Source organism: Myodes glareolus, chromosome 2, assembly GCF_982192425.1.
Source record: "Myodes glareolus chromosome 2, mMyoGla1.1, whole genome shotgun sequence".
NCBI classification, from domain to species: domain Eukaryota; kingdom Metazoa; phylum Chordata; class Mammalia; order Rodentia; family Cricetidae; genus Myodes; species Myodes glareolus.
The window spans coordinates 44,756,303-44,776,334 of record NC_142027.1 but is presented as its reverse complement, the minus strand read 5'-3'; the positions used below and the strand labels follow the sequence as shown (position 1 = coordinate 44,776,334).

Below are 20,032 nucleotides of genomic sequence, written 5' to 3'. Positions count from 1 at the left end.
ATGTGTCACTGGTAGGATTCCCATGTTCCTGTGGGTGGCCCTACATCTGTGCACATATAGGGAGCACTAACTGTAATTAGGGGATATAAACAATAAAAAAGTTAAAAGATGTGAAGTTGGGAGTTAGATGTGTTGAAGGGGATGTGGAGAGAGGAAGGGGGATATGGGGATGAATATGATCGCATGTCTTTGTAATTATGATATTCTTGAGAACAAAGAAAACAATTTAAGGGAAAAGTCTGCGCAAACGCATGGTTAGGGCTAAGTGGACTGATTAGAAGTGTTGAGGTTCCTGAGCCTTACCACAGGGAAGGCATTGGCTTTCCTAGTCATGAGAAAGAGGAAGGGAAAGTAATGTTATAGGATGCCAGCAGAATCCAGAGCCATGAAGAAAAGTAATTTGTAAATATTTGTAGCTGGTTCTTTGGGGAAACAAGGCTCTGAATTATAGTATTTTCTAATATCTGTGCTATGAATACTCTCACCATGATATTTATCTCCCCCTAATAATATTTTTTTGGGTGAAAAGAAAAACACAAAGAAACAATGTTGAGTGCCTTTAGTACTGAGATCTGGTTTTGAGTCCCAGTACGACGCTGCTGAGCCCCAGGTGGCACAGATGTGTGCACATCAGCTTTTACAAGTTGCAATGAACTGACTCCCCACACTGAGACCACTCAACAGGAGATAGACCAGGCCCTATTCATGTCTTCAGTAGGGAGGAAGCAATGAAGAAATGTCCAACTATCCTCTCTCCTGTCATCAAGTTTCTTCCAGTTGAACTGAGCAGCAGACAGTAGACTACGGAGCCCAGGCTACTCTGCGGACAAATGTCAGTCCCCCAAGACACAGACCGTGACAGAGGAGAACGGGCCAGTGGGACCATCACAAGGCTCCCCTGGGAAGTAGAAAGCTTTCTTTCTACAGCAGCTGCTGGCTACTGCTAGAATGGAGGCCCTTCATCAACTGAGTGTAAAATAATAATAGTCTGGGAAGCATACTTAAAGCTCATGCAGATTTGTTCTTCGGATCCCCCAGAGGTTAACGCTTTTTGCCAGATGAGAGAATTCAAGTAGGTGTAAGCATCTTAAACAAGGCTTTCTGTGGCTTTCTCTACAAACGTTCCCTGAACTACTTATGAAAATTCCTGCCCTGGAGTTCATGAGGATGACACATGACTGTTTGCTCCAGGGCTTAAGCTGAAGTTTCAGACTGCTTAGTCTCTGCTGGTTGGCATGGCTTTGTGGTGCTAGTCAAGGAAAATAACGTGTGCCAGGCAAACGTAGACAACAAACCAGACAAATAAAACAATAAAGCAAACAATAGCAACAGAAGGGCTCTTTGGATGCCTTTCATTATATGATTAATCTGTTCTAACATTTTGCTCTCAAGAAGTTAAGTAACAACACATAATAATAGCCTGGAATAATGGGGCACACTCAAAATGTCCTTTCTTGGGGGACAGAAGAAGGAGGGTCAGGAGTTCAAAGTCACTCTCAGCTACAAAGCAAATTCAAGGCCAAACTTGGCTACATGAGACCTTGTCTCAAAAAAAAAAAAATGAACAAGAAGTCATATAATATTATAGCATAGATTATATATATATTTTCATATGACACTCTTTCAGAAGGGACAGAATGTTGCCATCTCTCAGAATTAATTTATATTATTGCCTGTGATTTCATGTTCTGAGTTTACTAGGTCTCTGGGATAATTGAAGTTAATTAGCGAATTCTCTTTGTTTTGGATCAACGACCAATCACTTGTATTTGAAATGAGGTTGTCACTGAGGAATATCAATCTTGGCTGATCTTTGTGGTGATTCATCTTCTTTTTCAGAACATATTAGGTGGCCTCTATGGCATGTTCCCCATTTCATTTCCAGAGACCTGCATAGTGCCAAATTTCCATTGCTAGATGGTAGAAAGAAAGAGCATAACCCGTAGTCTAATAGTTGGGGGTTTTAACCCTGGTTCTATCGCTTACTGGGACATGGCTGAATTAATTATTGCTGTCTGACCCATTTTCATGACTAGGAAGGCAAGCAGTACGTAATTTGCAGTACTTTAGTAGTGTGATAAAGACAAAAGGATGTGCTGGGCGGTGGTGGCGCACCTTTAATTCCAGCACTCTGAAAGCAGAGGCAGGTGGATCTCTGTGAGTTTGAGGCCAGCCTGGTCTACAGAGCGAGTTCCAGGTCAGGCTCCAAAGCTACAGAGAAACCCTGCCTAGAAAAACAAACAAACAAACAATAGACAAAAGGATGTGTGTAATGTACCTAATGTTGGCCTTGGCTTTTAACTGGTGCTTCATAACTCCACATTCACCCTCTGGCTACCAACAGTCATACTTTACCTGTTTGCAAGCAAACAGCTTGCCTTGGTATTTATTAATCACAGTGTAGCCACCTGGCACTTGACGATCTTCATACCAGGCAACAGGGATCAAGAAATCACGAGGATTGGCCAAGCCATTTGCTCCTAGAACACAGTAACCCGAGCCCCATTTAGATATTTCCAAAGTCAAAGTGAAGACGCCCGCAAAGGGGAAGGCCTTCTTCTGTGTCAAAAGTCATTTCACAAATTATCATCAAAATCCTTGCTGGATTTCCAGCTGGGGCTATGGCTGAGTGCCTGCCCAGCATATGTGAGCCTTTAGGTTCAATCCCAAGCAAAACAGAATCTGTTGGATCTCAATCTGGTAGATTTGTAGAAAGATCCAAGAGTTTGGGGTAAAAAGCAGAAAATTTCAAAAATCCTCATAAACAGCATTGTTTTCTAAAGTTGAAGAGTGATTGTGGGTCATTTTTTTTTATATAATCATTACCATATCACTATTCATTTACCACAGGTGAGAGCAAGGGCAAGGGAGGAACTAGAGAGGAGAAGAGGGGAAGAGTTGAGAGAACAGCAGATCTCTGTCCAAGGAAGCCCGGAGACTCTCTCCAACACACGCTTAGACCTTGATGTCTTATAAAAAGGCTACAAGCTATTGTCCCAGGCAGGCCTCTGCCTGGTAGACAGAACTCAAAAGCCAGGATTATAAAGCTGCTGTCCAGCATGAAAAATATGTGCCTGCCATTCAGAGAGGACGAATTGAGGACCTGCCTGTTTAGCTTTGCTCAGGAGGGAGTGTTCCCTCCGGAGAAAGGAAATAAATCAAAAGACAAAATATGAAAAAGCGTAAGTGCAAAAACATAATTTAACTCAGAGAGGAGAGGCCTGGGGAGTGTTTTATCATTTCCAGCTCCTGGGGTTAAAAAAAAAAAAGCCCCCAGCTGGTTAGTAAATTATATATATTTTCCAGAGGGTACATGCTCCGTGGAACCTGAAGGCTCAGCTGCCTGTACAGCAGCAGGAAGTGAGACCAAAGTGGGAAGAGTGGGTGGCAGGCAGGATGACAGACGGCCCACCATGGCTCCAGCTGCCTCTCTGCTGCCTCCCACCTTCCTCTGAATATTTGGTTCCCCAGGGGAGTGACCAGAAGGCACAGGCTGGCCTGTCCTTGTTGCTCTGAAAAGCTGTTGACACAGAAGGAAAGAACTGGGAGGTGCAGCTCAGGATGAAACTAGGGGCCAAATTCCCGGGCTCCCTTTTTTTCTCCAAGGGAGGCTTGAAAACAATTACTCCTAAGATCTTTCCTCCCCTCCTGCATCCCGTGCCTTCAGCTGTTGTAAGGGCAGGGGCAGGGAGAGCAGGAAGTTTTAATCTACCACATAGCGGCTGTTGTTTCTAGCTTCTTCATAGCGTGAAGTGATCCAATCGTTGAGTGTGTTAAGTGTGTGGATTTTGTGGAGTGTGCTCAGAAGGAATGTGATCCTCAAAGGCCGCGTGTCACCCAGTCTGTTCCATTGTTTCATGGGACTAGAACCCAGGCCGGCCATTTTGACAGCTCATTGACTTCAGAAAGCAATTCTTCACAAAGCTCATTCTCATTAGCATGTATTTGCTTAAGTAGTTCCCTTCCCTCTTCTCTTTAATGTGTCATCAAAAATTAATCAAATCTCAGGCCTGAGGAGGATGTAGCTCAGTCTGCAACAAAGTGCTTGCCTCGCATGCCTGAAGCCCTGGGTTCAGTCCTCTTCACTGCAGGGTACTGGCATGGTGGTAAACGCCTATAACCTCAGTACGCAGGAAGGAGTGGCAGTAGGATTAGAGGTTAAAAGTTGTTCTCATCCACACAGAGAGTTAGAGGTCAGCCTGGGATATAAGAGACCCTGATTTACAAAGAACAAAACAAAACAAACAAACAAAAAACAAAAGAACAAAAGCCAAAAGAATTTACTCAAATTGCAGATCTCATTCTTTGTAGCTATTCTTGGGATCCCCTCTGTGTCCTTTGAAATATATAATATCTAACCAGAAACCCATTAATGCCTTTACCCTCATTGTTCTGTGGTGTTATTTTAGAGAAACTTAGAGTAGATTGGTTTGGGTCATTTTCTGTTATCCGTGCATTTTATAGGAAGGCATATGGTCTGAGGCAGTTGTCTGGAGAGAGAAAGTGGAGAGTGGAAGAGATGGAGAAAGATGCATCTATCTCAAGGGAGGCTTAGAGGGAAGGTTTACCAATGGGTCCCAGGTCAGGTAACTCAAAGTGGACGCCATAGACCTCCAGGATGTAGCCCCTGGTCTCCTCGAAGACATCGATGCTGAATCGCATTCCTCTCTGGAGGACAGAAACACAAACGTGGCCTCTTAAATAAGTCATATCCTTGCAGTTAGATGCAGAAGTAAAGTGGCTGCGTTTCCAGGCATGTTGTTGTGGTAGTTTGAATCTAATTGGCCCCGATAATCTTAGGGAGTGTCGCTGTTAGGCAGTGTGGCTTTGTTGGAGTGGTCTTGTCGGAGGAAGTGTATCACTGTGGGGGTGGGTTTTGAGGTTTCCTATGCTTAGGATACCACCCAGTGTCTCAGTCGACTTCCTGTTGCCTTCTGGTCAAGATGTAGCTGGCACCATGTCTGTTTTCACGCTACCGTGCTCCCTGTCGCCCACCAAGCTCCTCGCCACGATGATGATGGACTGAACCTCTGAAACTGTAAGCAAGTCACCCCAATTAAGTGTTTTCTTTATAAGAGTCACAGCGGTCATGGTGCCTTTTCACAGCAATAGAAACCCCAACTAAGACAACTGTGAAAGGTAAGCAGATTAAAGATGGGTTACAAAGAAAAATCTAATTCTTAATCGTGCCCACAATAACCTCTCATTGGGTCCAGAAATAACAGCAGCTTCCAACTAGAAAAAAAAATTTTTAATATCTTCACTATCTCCTCTCTCTGATACAGCATCAAGCAGACTACAAACATTTAGGGAAGGGAAGGGATAAACATTCTCTGCTTTGGGATTGTGTGCTATATTAAACAAAGCAGGCACTGGGCCGCACACCCCGAAGCCGGCTGTGTGACTCACATTCCTCCCTGTTGCCCAGACATGACAGAGACATTTTAGCATTAGAAATAGCGGCAGCTGAAACATCTGATGGCTCCCAGATTAGGGAGAGGCAGCGGGGAGAGGGGCTCATTACCAACCTGAATGACGCAGATCTCGTTGGGTTGCAGGAGCATCTTGCCAAACTCTGTGTAAATGAGAAGCTTCCCTTTCTGGGGAACTGGCAAAAGGGAGAAAAAGAAGACAGTGCAGCAGTGAGCCACCCTGTTCAAGGGAGAACCTGAAGGCTTAAGGGCTGTAGTTGGTTGCTATTGCAAATGAGGAGACCTTTATTGTGTCTCTTGGGAGTAAGTTATATTCTGACAATGCCAGTTAACTGTTTTACTGTCTAGATGGTTTGGGAAGTTCTTCAAAATCTCAGTCCTCCCTCCCACCCCGACCCCTGTTGAGGAGCTTGTATATATGCACTTTTGTGAACTGATCCATGGACATAGCATGGAAAATCACTTTTTTCTGACATGTCAGTGGGAATGCTGGGTGTCTGCATGTCTACCGACTATGTGAAATGTTCACACCCTAATACTGATACTAACACCACCATGGAAAGACCAGAAAAATCTCTGATGGGCCTTAACATTTTAAATGGTCTCATTTTTTTTTTTTTTTATCTGAGTGGTGGTTATTGATGACAAATGGGCTTTCCTTGGGTGAGTTTAAAAGCAAATAGAATTTTCCTAATAAGTTAGTCATACGTTATTAACTTCATTTCATCTGCCAAGATCTCCCACATGAGAGACGCCCAACAGAGACAGCCACAGGCAGAAAGCCCAGAACATACATTAGAGACTTTGAAGTATGCTAGGAATCTTTTCCAGACCACCAGTGGTGTCTGGAGATGGCACTTCGTTTAATAAAACAGTTGGGAGAACGCAGGCAAGTAAAATGCAAAACAACAACATTAACAACAAAACCTGGAAAGCAGCGCAGGGTTAGGACTCTGTCAGTCTTCCTGCTTAGGAACTTACCAATCAGGAAATCCCCATCTGAATTGTAAAAGCATCTGAAAAAGACAGAGTGCTTCCTGTCATTCTTTTCAGTTTTAACATAATCTGGACGCGTCTACTCATTCTATAAATTATTATTTAGTGCCTTCCACAGGAGAGGTGCTAGGTATAAAAGGGCCAGCAGAAGCCCTCCCTGAGGAGTTAAAAATCTAGCAGAGTGCAACAGGAACGGCAGATTGCAGACCTTCATCACTGCGAGGCATACTGGTGCTGGGAAGGTCAAGTTCAGGGTCACGAAGGACTGGGGACCTGCGCTGGTTTGAGGAGAAAACAAAGGCCTCCCTACAGATGGGACTTCTGACAAGAGAGTCAAAGGCATCATTTCAGCAAGAGAAGAAACTCCAGGAAAAAGGAGAAGCAGGTTAGGTGCAGTGGGGCAAGAAGGCCTTCTTGAGAGAACTAAAGTGAGGCCATTGTGACGTAAGTGGAGAAGGGAGGTGACCTGACACAGAGCTAGACCCAAAGAGAGGTCTCCAGCGTCTCACAAGGCTGTGATCTTGGCTTTGGTTTGTGATTCAAAAAGTAGAACAGCTAGGGCAGGAGAGAGATGGCTCGGCAGTTACAAGCATTTCTTTCTCTTCGAGAGGACCCACGTTCTATTCCTAGCAATTCCATGGTGGCTCACAACCGTCCCTAAGTGCCAGGGGGTTTAACACCCTCTTCTAACCTCCACAGGCACTGGGCACACATGGTGAGGGCAAGACACTGAGACACATAAAATGAAATAAAAATAAAACAATTTTTTTAAAGATTTGAACAGCTCACACAAATTCATTAAGTCAGCAAGACCAGATTTAGGCTTCAGGCACAGTGGTGTAGTTCTAGAGTCGTGTGCAAAGCTGCTACAACAGTCTGCTTTCCGAAGAAAAGGTAGAAATGGCATTTACTTCTTCAAATTGCAAAGAAAGCAGACTATAGGGACCTACAAAATAGCCCAGCAGGTAAAGCCACCTGACACCAAGGCTGAGGATCTGAGTTTGAAACGTGGGACCACATGAAGGAAGAAAAGAAGCCCTCCCCCCACATTGTCCCCAAGTTGTCTTCTGCACACATGTGCTACGACATGCACCCCCCTGTACAAAAACAATAAGGAAACTTCTATGTGCAGGAACACCAAGCTTACACAAAGCTACCAGTTATCAGGTAAAGCAGATCCTTTGCCTGCACAACTGCTCTTGCAATGTGACTCTGGACGTGAGCCCTAGAGCATGGTGGAATATTATTTTCACTATGTAAAGATGTGTTATATTTGTTTAACGATATAAAGATAAGTGTTTAATTATGTAAAAATGTGTTGCATTTGTTTCACTGTGCTTGCACAAGGCACGTGATTAGTCTACTAAAGAGCTGAACAGCCAATAACTAGGCAGAGAAAGGATAGGAGAGGCAGAAAGCCAGGCAGCAGTCAGACAGACAGACATTAGAAGCAAGGAAAGTAAGATATAGAGAAGGAGAAAAAAAGGTAAAAAGTCCCAAGACAAAAGGTAAATTAAAAAAAAAAAAAAGATTAGTTTAAGTTAAAAGAGTTCGTCAAAAAACATGCCTAAGCTAGACCAAACATTCGAAACTAATAAGTTCCTGTGTCATGATCTGGAAGCTGGTTGGTGGCCCAAAAGAAAAATACTAGGAAATCTTAAAAATTTAAATTTAAATTAGTTCTACTTACTTGAACTTCTTCATCACATGGTCCTAACCTCTCCTTTCTGCCTACGCTGTTATAAGACATTTTGGTCTAGGTCTTCAGAACCAGTCAACATAGAAATGCTTATTTGATATCATTATCAGGAAACACACGCCAACATTTCTCTGAGAGGGGAGTGTTTGTGCACGTGTGACTCTCTTAGGCCTCCACTCTCTGGCCAACAGGCCCCGAGGGATGGGTCTACCAGGCCCCAGCCCTGAACCTCTTACCTGTCCTCCATGGAGGAGTTACACAGGAAAATGTGAATAGCAAGCCCGTTGTTAGACTTCATGTCTCCAGCTCCACATAAGGTGTGCAGCCCCTGAGAGAGCAGGGGAGAAGCAGTAGTGATTAAGAGACTCAGCCCTCCCCCTGGCCCCTGAGAGTCATGATGCTTAGCAGATTCTAGTCTTCTTCCTGTTGAGAATGTCCCAGGAGGCACTGGGAGCTAGGCTGCCTGAAATGTCTTGACTTACACTTGGTGGGCTGTGTCCCATCCTAGATCCCAGTCGACCTTGTCTGAAGTCTTAACGGCCAAGTCAGATGAACTTACAGAACATAATGTCATTTCTTTAAGTGGATTTGAGATTGACATTTGATTATCACTGTGATAAACCCGGAGGAAGGAGGTGGTACCTGGTAGAAGGCTTGGGGGAGGGAGAGAGGATCTGAAGCTTCCTTTGACAGTTAGTGCCCCTCAAGTCCACCCCACCCTGGGGCACTCTCTCTTGTGGAGAAAGCCAGGCTACTCTTCCCAGAGCAGAGCAGAGAAGAGCAGACCTTGGGACTAACTGCAAGTCCTTTTGCTATAGGACCAGACAACCCACAGTGCAAGAAGCCCTGACACTGGTGTGTGTGTGTGGTGGGGAGAGCGGGTTGACTTCTAACGTCGCTCTGCCCCAAACATGCAGGTAGGGAGCCAAAACAGAGAGGGTACTGCTCCTCAGATACCCATAGACATTAACTGATAAGTTTGAGGTCTACTAAAGTGTGTCCTCACAAGCCATAGGGACGCTTCTAAGGATAAAGGCTTCAAGATGATTGATACAGTTTGGGCTAACGTGGGGCACCTGGAGTTTCCCTAGGTAAGACTCGAGCCAAGTTGGCCTGCAGAACCCTCCTCTGCCCTCCTCTGCCCTCAGGAGCACTGGCCCCCCGACAGCTCCTGTCCCTTCTCCCACACACTCCTTGCTGTGGGTGCAGGTGTCCCCAAACTGCCAACATTTTAACTATCGAGGAGGGCAGCCAGTTGGCACTGAGTTGTTGCCATCTTAGCCCCGGCATCCATTTCAGGGGTTTCAAGTTCTTGGATGGGAACATAGTTTGTCCTTATTTTTTACTAATCTGAGTGGAATTTATCACGTCCTTCAAACATTATGAATGCAGGCAGCAAACCGCAGCAGTACCGGAAGTGCTGTCACTTCGATGGTGACAGGGACATTTTTATAGCCTTCATTACAGGCATCTCAAAGCATCATTTGGGCTCATATTACAGTGAGTGGATTTCCCCCATAGGTCTAGTACATTAACTAGATCATAGTTATGTGTGCAACTATAAAACACATACAATTTATTTTCTTGAAATATTTTTACCATTGCATTTCAATGTAATTGTCCGTGAAATTTGGTGTAGTTTATATTACCCAGTCAAAACACACAGGTTATGCCAGGCATAGCGGCTCATAGCAGTAATCCCAGCACCTGGGACTGAGGGAAGAGTACTGTTGTAAGTTCAAGGCCAGCCTGAGCTACAGGGGGAGGTCCTATCTCAACCAAACCAACCAACCAGCCAACCAAATAAACAAAACCCCCAAACTCCCAAATTAAAGGTAACAAGAAAATAACTGAACACGTAAATAAAAAAATAGGCGTCACCAGACCATCAAAGGCACTATGAACCAGACTGCCCGTTCTGACCCAAAGAAGAAGTGCCATAGGGAGGATATTTTGCTCTCCTTGGCCTTTCTGTGAGGTAAAATACTCCTGGGTGCCCTTTGGTGTCAGAAGCCATATGGCGCCTGTAAGTAAGACATCCCTCAGCCAGCCCCCATGCTACACACAGGTGTGTCTGCTGCCTCTGGTTCAGGCTGCTCTGCTTGGCATTCCGACAGCAGATGGTTAGCTAGCTCACCGCAGGACACAGGAGGGCAGTGGAAGGCATGGAGAAGATTGACTTACGCTCACAAAGTCCACTTTCTTCTGAGACGTTTTTGGAATCTCAAATGGTTTCCATCGAAGCTGGAAAAAGAAATACCCACACAGGAAAATGACTTCACAGGGAGAGACCATAGGCTTATTAAACAGATTCAATTCACAGAGAAAAAAAAGACAACTGTTCCCTCTGCGAGGTCCTGGCCATTTGTGATTTTGTTCTGTTAGAACTAGTGATTAGCCATCATTTCTTTAAAGGGGTTCTCTCTCTCTCTCTTTCTCTCTCTCTCTCTCTCTCGTGTGTGTCCATGAATGTGTGCGTGCACACACACACACACACACACACACACACACTCACACACACATGCTCCATAGGGTGTATATCTCTATGTATGTACTATAGGTGTGTGTGTGTGTGTGTGTGTGTGTGTGTCTATATGTGCGTTGTAGGGCTGTGTATCCCTCTCTTGCTGTGCGTGTATGCTCTGTAGGGGTATATGTCTTGTTTGTATGTGCTATTAGGGTGTGTGTTTCTGTGTGTGATGGAGGTGTGTGTGTGTGAGTGAATGCCATAGGCCTCTGTACCTTTCTCTCTGTGTGATGTCGGGGTGGGTATATTTAATATGAATATAAAGTGCCTTTGTTCCTTAGTGCTTTCAATTATAAAAATAAAGAGAAGCCATCGCTCCCTCTCTCAGAAGGTGTTTCTTTTAGCATTTCACTCAGGCACATCTGTGAGTTTTGACTGATGCCGCTTTCATGCTATTTATAATCGGCTCCCTTTCCTGGCATGCCAGCCTCTCTGTGTGGGCTCCTGACACTGCAGGCGAAGGTTCTGCTTCTACTTCCAGCCCTTGCAGTTTTGAATTATTTCCTTAAGAGAAAGAAAAATGCATCCAGCTGAGATTGGATTTGGTAAATGTAGTGCCCGGTTCAATTTCTTCCCCAAACCTTGGGTTTGTCCCCAGGCTGCCCAATGGTTCCCTTTAAATCTCAATCATCTTTAATTCAATAACGAACTGATCTAAGGGAGTGGGGGGAAGAAATCAACAGGTATAGGTCGCTCTCAAAACATCAGCGCAGTGTTTATGAGTCGGTGTAGACAGGGCCTGACGCAGCCAGGCTGCGAGCTCATCTGCCCAGTAGCCCCAGGGCACATCTTCCGGAGTGACCTGCACCCTGGGGCTAGCTTCATTGGCTGCTATACCTGGTGAAAATTGGATGGGCAAGGGTTCCATCAAGGTCCTGGGCACTGTCATTCTGTATTTTGAAAAGGCTGCCAGACAGGAAAGGGAACATCAATGGGAAAGGTGCTGCTGGGATTATCCTGCCTCTGATCCCTGCAGTCAGGCAGCATCCATCATTTCTTAAAAGCAAAGGGAATGATGACATTCTGGGACCACTTCAAAGGGATGCAAAATGCGGGTCTGAAAAAGACCGTTGAAATTGTGCTTAAAGTAGAATTCAAATGCGGGCTGGTTCTATTCATGATGGTACTTCTTGGGACCCAGGGGAACCCAAAGAGCAAGGATCTAGCAGGGGCTTTTCAACCATTGGCATGTGAGGCATTTTGTGCTGGGTAATTCTTTGTTGTAGAGCTGCCCTATGCACAGAGAGATGCTTAGCACTGCCCCTGGCCCCTGCCCACCAGATACCAGTCGCATTTCCTCCAAGTTGTAGCGATCCAAAATACGGCCATTGTTAAAACACCCCTTTAAGTTAAATATCCTGCCAAGTTCAGACCTAGAAGAAAATTCCCCTGACTTCAGGAAGGGTCATAGCTGAGCACTGAGCTTGTAGGATGGTGGTGTGAGCTGGGGACCAAACTCAGAACCCCGTGTTTGTGCAACACATGCTCTCCCTTTGAACAGCGCCCCCACCCACGCACTGCTGCTGCTCCAAGGGGTGACCATGGTCCCCTACTAGCCACTGCCTACCGCCTCTCTCTCTGGCAGCAGTGGAGGAAAATCACCTGAAAAAGAGTCATCACCATAGATTTCCCAGAGGAAGATATTTAAGTATCTGATCAATCGTTGCCCTGGCAACCATTCAGCACTAACCAGAGATTCTCAACCCTGGATACCCATGAGAATCTGCTGGACAGCCTTTGAAACCATGACCAAATTAAATCAGAATCCTTGGAAGTGGGACCCAGGCATCAGCATTTTATAGACGTTCTTCTATGCGCAGCTAACCCGCACTCAGAGATTCGGTAACTACTGGGTTACTGAGCCAAACATGCTTAGAAAAGTCTACCCAATCAAGAGGAAAACCGTATAGCTAAACCAAATAAATCGTGACATCTCAAGCTAGATGTGGTGGTAGCAATGCCAGCTTCCAGATAATAGCAAAGTTTAATACAAACTCAAGAGTTAGCAAATCCAAGGAAAAAGGAGAGATGGGCAGGGGATATGAAGGAAGGAGAGATGATTGATACATATATATATATATATACACATACACATCTGTATGTATATATGTGTAATTATATTATATGCACATAAATATTTATATGTAACATATTTATAAACATATACTATAAAAGTGTGTATGTGTGTGTATATATATACATATATATATATATATATATATATATATATATATATATATGGAGAGAGAGAGAGGGAGAGAGAAAGAAAGCACATGGGGTGCGGGGAGACAGCACAGTAGCAAGTGAATTGCTGCTGGCTACCTGGCTGTTGTACTAGGATACCCGTATAATCTCTCTGAAGGTCGAATATCTGCGGTGGGTAGAAATGAAGCCCCACCTCACAGAAAAGAGGCTCTTCCCTGAGTGGGGAAGACCGACCCCAAGGTCTGATGGGTTAGCAAGGTCCGCTGTGGACTTTTCTGAAGTCTCTGGTAGCACTGCAATTCTCCAGCCATAAGGAGAGAGGGGCTGAGGTGGTGGGTGAAAATGCAGCCGCATGCTGCTATAGGAAGCCTGCCATCAAAGGGTCTACATTCCAGATGGAGTAAGTCACGGCACCCATGAGCCTTTCTTCACTAATGTAAAAGATGATCACCTTCAAATGGCACTACAGAGAGAAAGATAATGTATCTATTGGGTCTGATGGCAGTAGATTGTACAGAGCCCATATCATGAGGAATAATAAAGATCCTGACGTTGTTCTGATAAGACTTGGACCACAAGAGGAATTCAACTTTGGATCTTCAGGCAAGAGGTCAGGAGATCCGACGTGATGTTTTAGTGACTGTGAAGAGGGATGGACAGAAATGCCCTTGGAGTGCAGAACAGAACATTCCCTGCTGAGGCCAGAAGCTTGATCTACTGCATTTGTTGCAGAGCAGTCACCTTGGTAAACCCCGCCCAAGAGGCCATGCACGGGGCAAATGCGAAGATTTGGCTTCTGCTACTGCCTCTGTGGGCAAATCATTTTCCCTGTTTGGATTGCTTTCTCTATATGTCACAGTGGGGCTATGGAAGCAGCTATAATTCCTTCTAGAAGAGCATCTGACAATGGACTTCATGACTGATAAAAACTCTTCGGTTTGAACTGGCATCTCCCCCAACCCCATGCAATACCAATTCATATACTGAAGCTCCAACCTCCAGTGAGATTGCCTGGGAGGTGAGGCCTTTCAGTGGTAAATAAGATCGAATTAAATAATATGATGTAAGAGTGTCAGACTACGAAGAATTAGGATCCAGGCACTTGGGAGACCAAGGCAGGAGAACTGAAGGTTTTATAGCCTGGGATATATACAAAGATCTTGTCAAAAAACAATAGTAGTGAAATAAAGCCCAGAGTACTAAACCAAAATAATTATAGATTGTCCCATTTCCAACATCTAGTCTGAGGAAAGGCTGTGTGGAGACAAAAGGGAAGACGGCCTAGGAAAAAAGAAGCTGGGCAGTGGTGGTGCACAACTTTAATCCCAGCGCTTGGGAGGCAGAGACAGGTGGATCTCTGTGAGTTCAAGACCATTCTGGTTTACAAAGAAAGTTCTAGGTCATCCAAGGCTATACAAAGAAAACCTATCTAAAAACAAACAAGCAAGCAAACAAAGTAAAGAAGAAAGCCATTAACAGACATCAACCCTTCTCAGACCTTGTTATTAGACTCCCAGCCTCCAACCCTAGAGGGTACCATTCCTGTTATTTAAGAGGCCCAGCCAATGGCATAATATAATGCTACAGTTTCATAACCATTTTTTTCATACTATGTATAACCACTGAATAGCTCTTTCCTTATGGAATTTAATTGTCTTTCAAAAACAATGGAATAGCTTATAGTCTCTGACATGATATCTAGGCTTTAGTATGTTTGAATGCATACTTATTGAATGGTATAAACGTGAAGAACATTGCTTATAAAAGTCCAAATTTATTTCCAATGTGTGAGTCAGTCCCTCATACGTGTACAAAGTTGCTCAACTGTCCTGATTTTTTGTCCAGTGGTTCTGCCAACTACTGAGAGAGCGATGTTGAAGTCCCACCATGACTTGGCTTCCTACATCTGTTTCCTTCAGGACTATCAGGGCGTCACATGGTTTGTTTTTCATTTGTGCAAATTCCATTGGAGAATAAACTTTTATTCATGAAAATTGAGGTGGTAAAAGAGTTTGAAAAGCATTTCCAAGAACGCTCAACGTTTGAACAAAAAATTCTTCAACATTTCCAAAGGAGGGCGATGAGAGGATCCCTGTTAACATTTAATGAAGGAGATTCAAAATTCATGCCCAAGATGAAAACGAAACCAGAGAGAAGCCTAAATATGTCTGAAGTTAGAAGACTCAAGTTTGCCTGGATGATATGAAGATCCCTTTCAAGACTTAGAGCCCTTGATTCACTGACTCCGTCCCAAACTTCCACGGACTCAACTCCACTGAGTGACCTGGGTTCTCTTCACATGGGTTGGCTAGAGGCAGACATGTTATTCCAAGCTGGTAACACCATCCAAGAACTTTGAAGTAACTTGTGGATAAAAGCACAGTCATAATGCTTAGGCCAGTGCCAGCTGCAGCCGTGGTTGGAGGAGGTTCAGGATAAATGTTGACTTTTAGACCAAGGAGGGAAGAGGGGGTGGAGGAAATAAAGAGTGACTCACAGAAGTCTTCGGCAAACCTATCAATCTCAGGAGAAAAGGAACTATAATTTATGTGGAGAGAGACAAGACTATTGCTTGCACTGGATATCTTTGGAGCAATGGGCAAGAGCACAGATACAAAGGATCCAAGTCACAATAATTTGTTTAGACTTTCTAATGTCTTTCATGGAACTTAAAAAAAAATGAGTCATCATGGATGGAGACCTAGATTCCCAATGTGACTTTGCTCCTGAATGCAAAGCTGAGGATTCTGTAGTCATTATCCAGTGTTGCGGTCTAAGTCTGCTAGTCAGCCTTCCATTATAATGAAACACCGGAGTCACTTAGTTTACAAAGAGGAAAGGTTTATTTGGATTCATAGGTTTAGAGAGTCTAGTATACGACTGAGAAGCCCCAGGCTTTAGGGCTTCTGAGGAGGGTGGAATATTAGAATGGAGGAAATGGTTCACCACAGGAGGCAGGGAGCAAAGGAGAGACGAAGAGGGTGAGCGCCTGTAATCCCCTTTGAGACTAGACCCCCACTGACCTAAGGGCCTCACTGCCTACAAATCCCACCCCTGCCCATCAGTGCCACTCTGGGAACATTGCAGAAGACTCCAAAGTGTGAAGAATTCCCAAGGAGGAAAATAAACAGTGGAAATGACTTTGGAAGAGATGCATAACTAGACGCATTCCTTCAGGGATGTGTCCTGGCACAAGGCCTATTTGACAGCTGTAGACACGAAATCATTTGATTTGTAGACAGCTCCAGTATCTTTCCAAGGAGTGAAATGTCAGTTGATAGAGGCGAACTGCACGGAAGATCTAGTGAGCTGTCCAAAAAGGCCCCACAAGGCAATGTGCACTGCAGAGCTGGCCAGTGCCAGAAGATGCATTTAGGGAAATGCAATCCTGTCTATTTATAGGATGGTGAGATCTGAGCTACCAGGGAATACGCTCAACAAATATTTGCAGTTTTGGGAAATAGGTGTGCGCTAGGTGCTGCAGACCAGAGAGAGACCACAGAGATATGTGCTCCTCTCTAACACCCTAGGAAATGCTCGAGGGCAATGGAAGAAAGCTGTATATTTAGATTTAAGACCAGTTTTAAATTATTCGTGGGGTTTGACAGATAGATGTTTATAAGGATATAGAACATTCCAGGAAGACAAAAAAGCATAAAGCCTTAAGGCAGAACAATTTAGCCCATTTTCCTGGAATAGTGATGGTCCAAGTGTGGCTGGCAAACAGGGGACATAGCAAGGAACAGAGCACTGGTTCTCAATCCGTAGGTCATGACCCCTCTGGCGAACATCTACCTCCAAAATATTTGCCTTTTGTTGATTCATAACAGTAGCAAAATTACAGTTATGAAGTAGCAATAAAATGATTTTATGGTTGGTGGTCACTACAACACGAGGAACTATATTAAAGGGTTGCAGCTTCCCAAGGTTGGGAGCCACAGATGTAGAGGGTTTAAAAGCTCATGGTAGTGCATTATGGCTCTTCCCTCTGGTGTAGGAGCCTGCACTTGACAGCCTGGGCAGTGCGGCTAAGGGATGATGGCAGGATCTGAAGACTTTTAGACGAGAATGAGTTGACTCTGGCATAGGCTGAGGATGCCGTATTGGACCAGTTATGAGGCTTTTTATCATAACCCAGGTAAATGGAAATGAGTTCTGTGTTATCTAGAGTTAGGGAAAAGAACAAAAATTAGAGCTATCTCAGGAGTAAATTCTACAAAATTTCTTAAAATGTGGTCTACTCTTTAACTTTTTAATGTGAGCTAGAAAATTCCTCAGTTGCTTAAGGAATTTTTCCTATTGGCTTGTCTCACCCAGGCATTTTTCATCAGTGACTATCCCTTTGTATGTGTGGCAAAGAGAATCCAACAAAGGGAAGCATTCACCAGCTGATATTTAGAAGGAAAGGGTGAGGAAGAGTATTATGGTCTGTACCCCATTCATACATCCTTATCCCCAGAATGTGATAGAAATACCATTTATTTATTTTTAAAGCAGGGTCTCACAACACTGGCATCAAATCTGTGATCCTTTTGTCCCGTCTCCTGAACGCTGGATTGTAGGCACGTGCCACCATGACCAACTGGGTTAGAATTGCGACTGCATACATGGGGGCGGGGTTGGTAACTGAATATGATTGGAGCCCTTGCAAGAACAGGAACGAAACCGAAGGGAGAGGAGAGAAGACAGAAGAAGAAACGTGCCTCAGCCTCAGGAAGCAGAGCTTTGAGCAGGAGATGCCACGAGTTCCGTTTTGCTTTTGTTATGGCGTCCTTAGCGTAGAGCAACGGGGAGAGAAAGCGAAAGGGAAGAGGAGAGAAGGGAACCGAACTCTTATCTTTTTGGTTCTGAGAGGAGGAGCTTGGTCCTGAGTTAACTTGATGTGCCATGCTTTGTTCAAGCGGAGGAGGAGGGGATGGTGGGTGGGGAGGAGGGGAGCTGGGATGGGGAGGGCGCCGAAGGGTATCTAGGAGGGGTGGGGAGAAGGGAGGGGAAACTGTGGTCAGTATGTAAAACAAATGAAAAAATGTTATTTAAAGAAAGTTTAAAAATTAAAGAGAGAGAGAGAGAGAAAAAAATAAGAAAGACACGGAAAGAGGAGTGCCCCAATTCCAGGAAGGAGATGGCCACAAGGGGGAGGTGATAGTCTAGTTCAGGACCTGGAGAGTCCTTATTTTGTGGGTTTTGAGTCACTGCAATGTCATGGTACCCAGAGAAGGACAGCAGTTCAGAAAAAAAAAGAAAAGGCAAGTCAATGTTCATGCTGTGGAGTGCGGGAAAGACAAGGACTGGAATTTCCACAGATGATTTATGACAGTCAAGACAGAAAGTATCAAAATCTGACAGTAGAATCCATTTACCAGCGTGGGTTCTAACACAGCATTACAGATGATCAACAAAAGTGCCTGCCACCAATCCTGAAAACCGAAGATAAATGCTGGGGGCCCTGATGGCAGGAGACACTGAAATCCTGACTTGTCTACTACAGCAGTGCTGTGGAGTGTGTGTGTGTGTGTGTGTGTGTGTGTGTGTGTGTGTGTGCGCGCGCTTGCGTGCCTGTGCACTCACAAGCTCTTGTGCACGTGCACACATACACTAAGTAAATTTAATTAATTTTTTAAAAATAGTAATGCCTGGTGTTGGTGGCATAAGCCTTTAGTCCCAGCACTTGGGAGGCAAAGGTTAGAAGATCTCTGAGTTCGAGGCCAGCCTGGTCTATGGAGCAAGATCCAAGATAGTCAGGGCTACACAGAGGGACCCTGTCTTGGGAAATACAAAACAAAAACCAAAAAAAAAAAAAAAAACCAACAAACAAAACAAAACTCTATCAACAGAAGTATAAGACATGGGAAAAGGTACAAAATAATGCTTTTTTTTTTTAAAAAAAAAAAGCCAAAAAACAAATATGAAACTACTATATCGTAAACTAATTACAGAAGACACATGCAAATACTGATTTTAAATTACTCATATCCACAGTTTCTGTCTCTGTTCCTCCCTACTCCATGGGGTGTAATTCTGACTTGCACCTTCTCACTGGGTATCCTTATACTTCAGTCTCACCAGGGATATCATCATGTGCTCATGTCTTAGGAAGAGGGGGTGGGGAAGCTACATGACTAGTGCCATTTTCTAGAGACAGAAGGCAGAGTGTGGAAAAGTTGAACTAAGAACCAGTGAAGACAAGGCAAAGAGCTTGGGGTAGGCGAGAGAACGGGAGAGATCCTGGCTCAGAAAAGGTATGGAATCTGGGTGCAACTGAGCGAGGGGATTTTACAGAGAGATGCTTCAGGACATGTATTAGATATTAGTTAATGTTTCAAGGAGAATCAAGTAAGTGTTGACACTGTGTTCAATTATTTTTTGTTCCTGGTTGCATGGAACTCCAGGAATTACCGGTTCACACACATGTCCAAGGATTAAAATGAAAAGGAATAAGTCAAAACATTAGATGTGGTTAATTTTGCACTGGTGGAATCCTAGGCATTGATTCTCTTATGCAAGTTTTGAATAAAAGTGTGTTATTCTTGGGGATAAGACCTACCGTGGGGAAATAGTCCCCTACTAGTATGTCTCAAGAAGCTGAGACAAGATTTCCTGAGCCCAGGGGTTCAAGGGCAGACTGGGCAAACATAACAGGTCTTCATCTCAGGGATAAAAGGAGGAAGTGGAGAAGTGGAGTATGTTTCTCTTCCTTTCCACCCTTTCCTTCCTTCCTTCCTTCCTTCCTTCCTTCCTTCCTTCCTTCCTTCCTCCTTCCTTCCTTCCTCCCTTCCTTCTTTTCTTTCTTTCTTTCTTTCCTTCCTTTCTTCTTTTTTTTTTTTGAGTTCGTATCTTGTTATATAGGCTAGGCTGAACTTAAACTCATAATCGCTCTATCTCAGCTCCCTGAGCACAAGGGTTACCTCTAAGAATAGTCAGGGCAGGTGACTTACACAGGATGGAGTAGTCCTGTGTAGCTGGATGTGAGGGGTCAAATTATTTTCTTAAGATGTCTGTCAGGTCTGGGAGTAGAGTGCATATTTAGGGTAAGACCCAGGTTCACTCTGTAAAGAAGAGGAGGAGGAAGTGGAAGAAGAAGAGGAAAGGAAGAGGAGTAGGTATGGCAGAGCAGCTGATCTAAGGAGAGAGCTGGATGAAGAAGGCCTGAGGTATCAAATAAGTCACACTGAG

The 20,032-nt window shown here is 44.3% G+C and overlaps 1 protein-coding gene across 3 annotated transcripts in view; it reads right to left on the bottom strand.

Annotated features, from left to right (window-relative positions):
- Hgd (homogentisate 1,2-dioxygenase) overlaps positions 1-20,032 on the bottom strand; it is a 47,586-nt gene that overhangs the window by 10,512 nt on the left and 17,042 nt on the right. For all 3 annotated transcript variants that reach the window (XM_087899995.1, XM_087899999.1, XM_087900000.1), the window contains 6 exons: positions 10,312-10,371; positions 8,364-8,455; positions 6,414-6,448; positions 5,529-5,608; positions 4,569-4,668; positions 2,356-2,480 (listed from right to left, as the gene is read on the bottom strand). In XM_087899995.1, the coding sequence (XP_087756121.1) occupies positions 2,356-2,480; positions 4,569-4,668; positions 5,529-5,608; positions 6,414-6,448; positions 8,364-8,455; positions 10,312-10,371 (492 nt within the window). The remainder of the gene's footprint in view (positions 1-2,355; positions 2,481-4,568; positions 4,669-5,528; positions 5,609-6,413; positions 6,449-8,363; positions 8,456-10,311; positions 10,372-20,032) is intronic.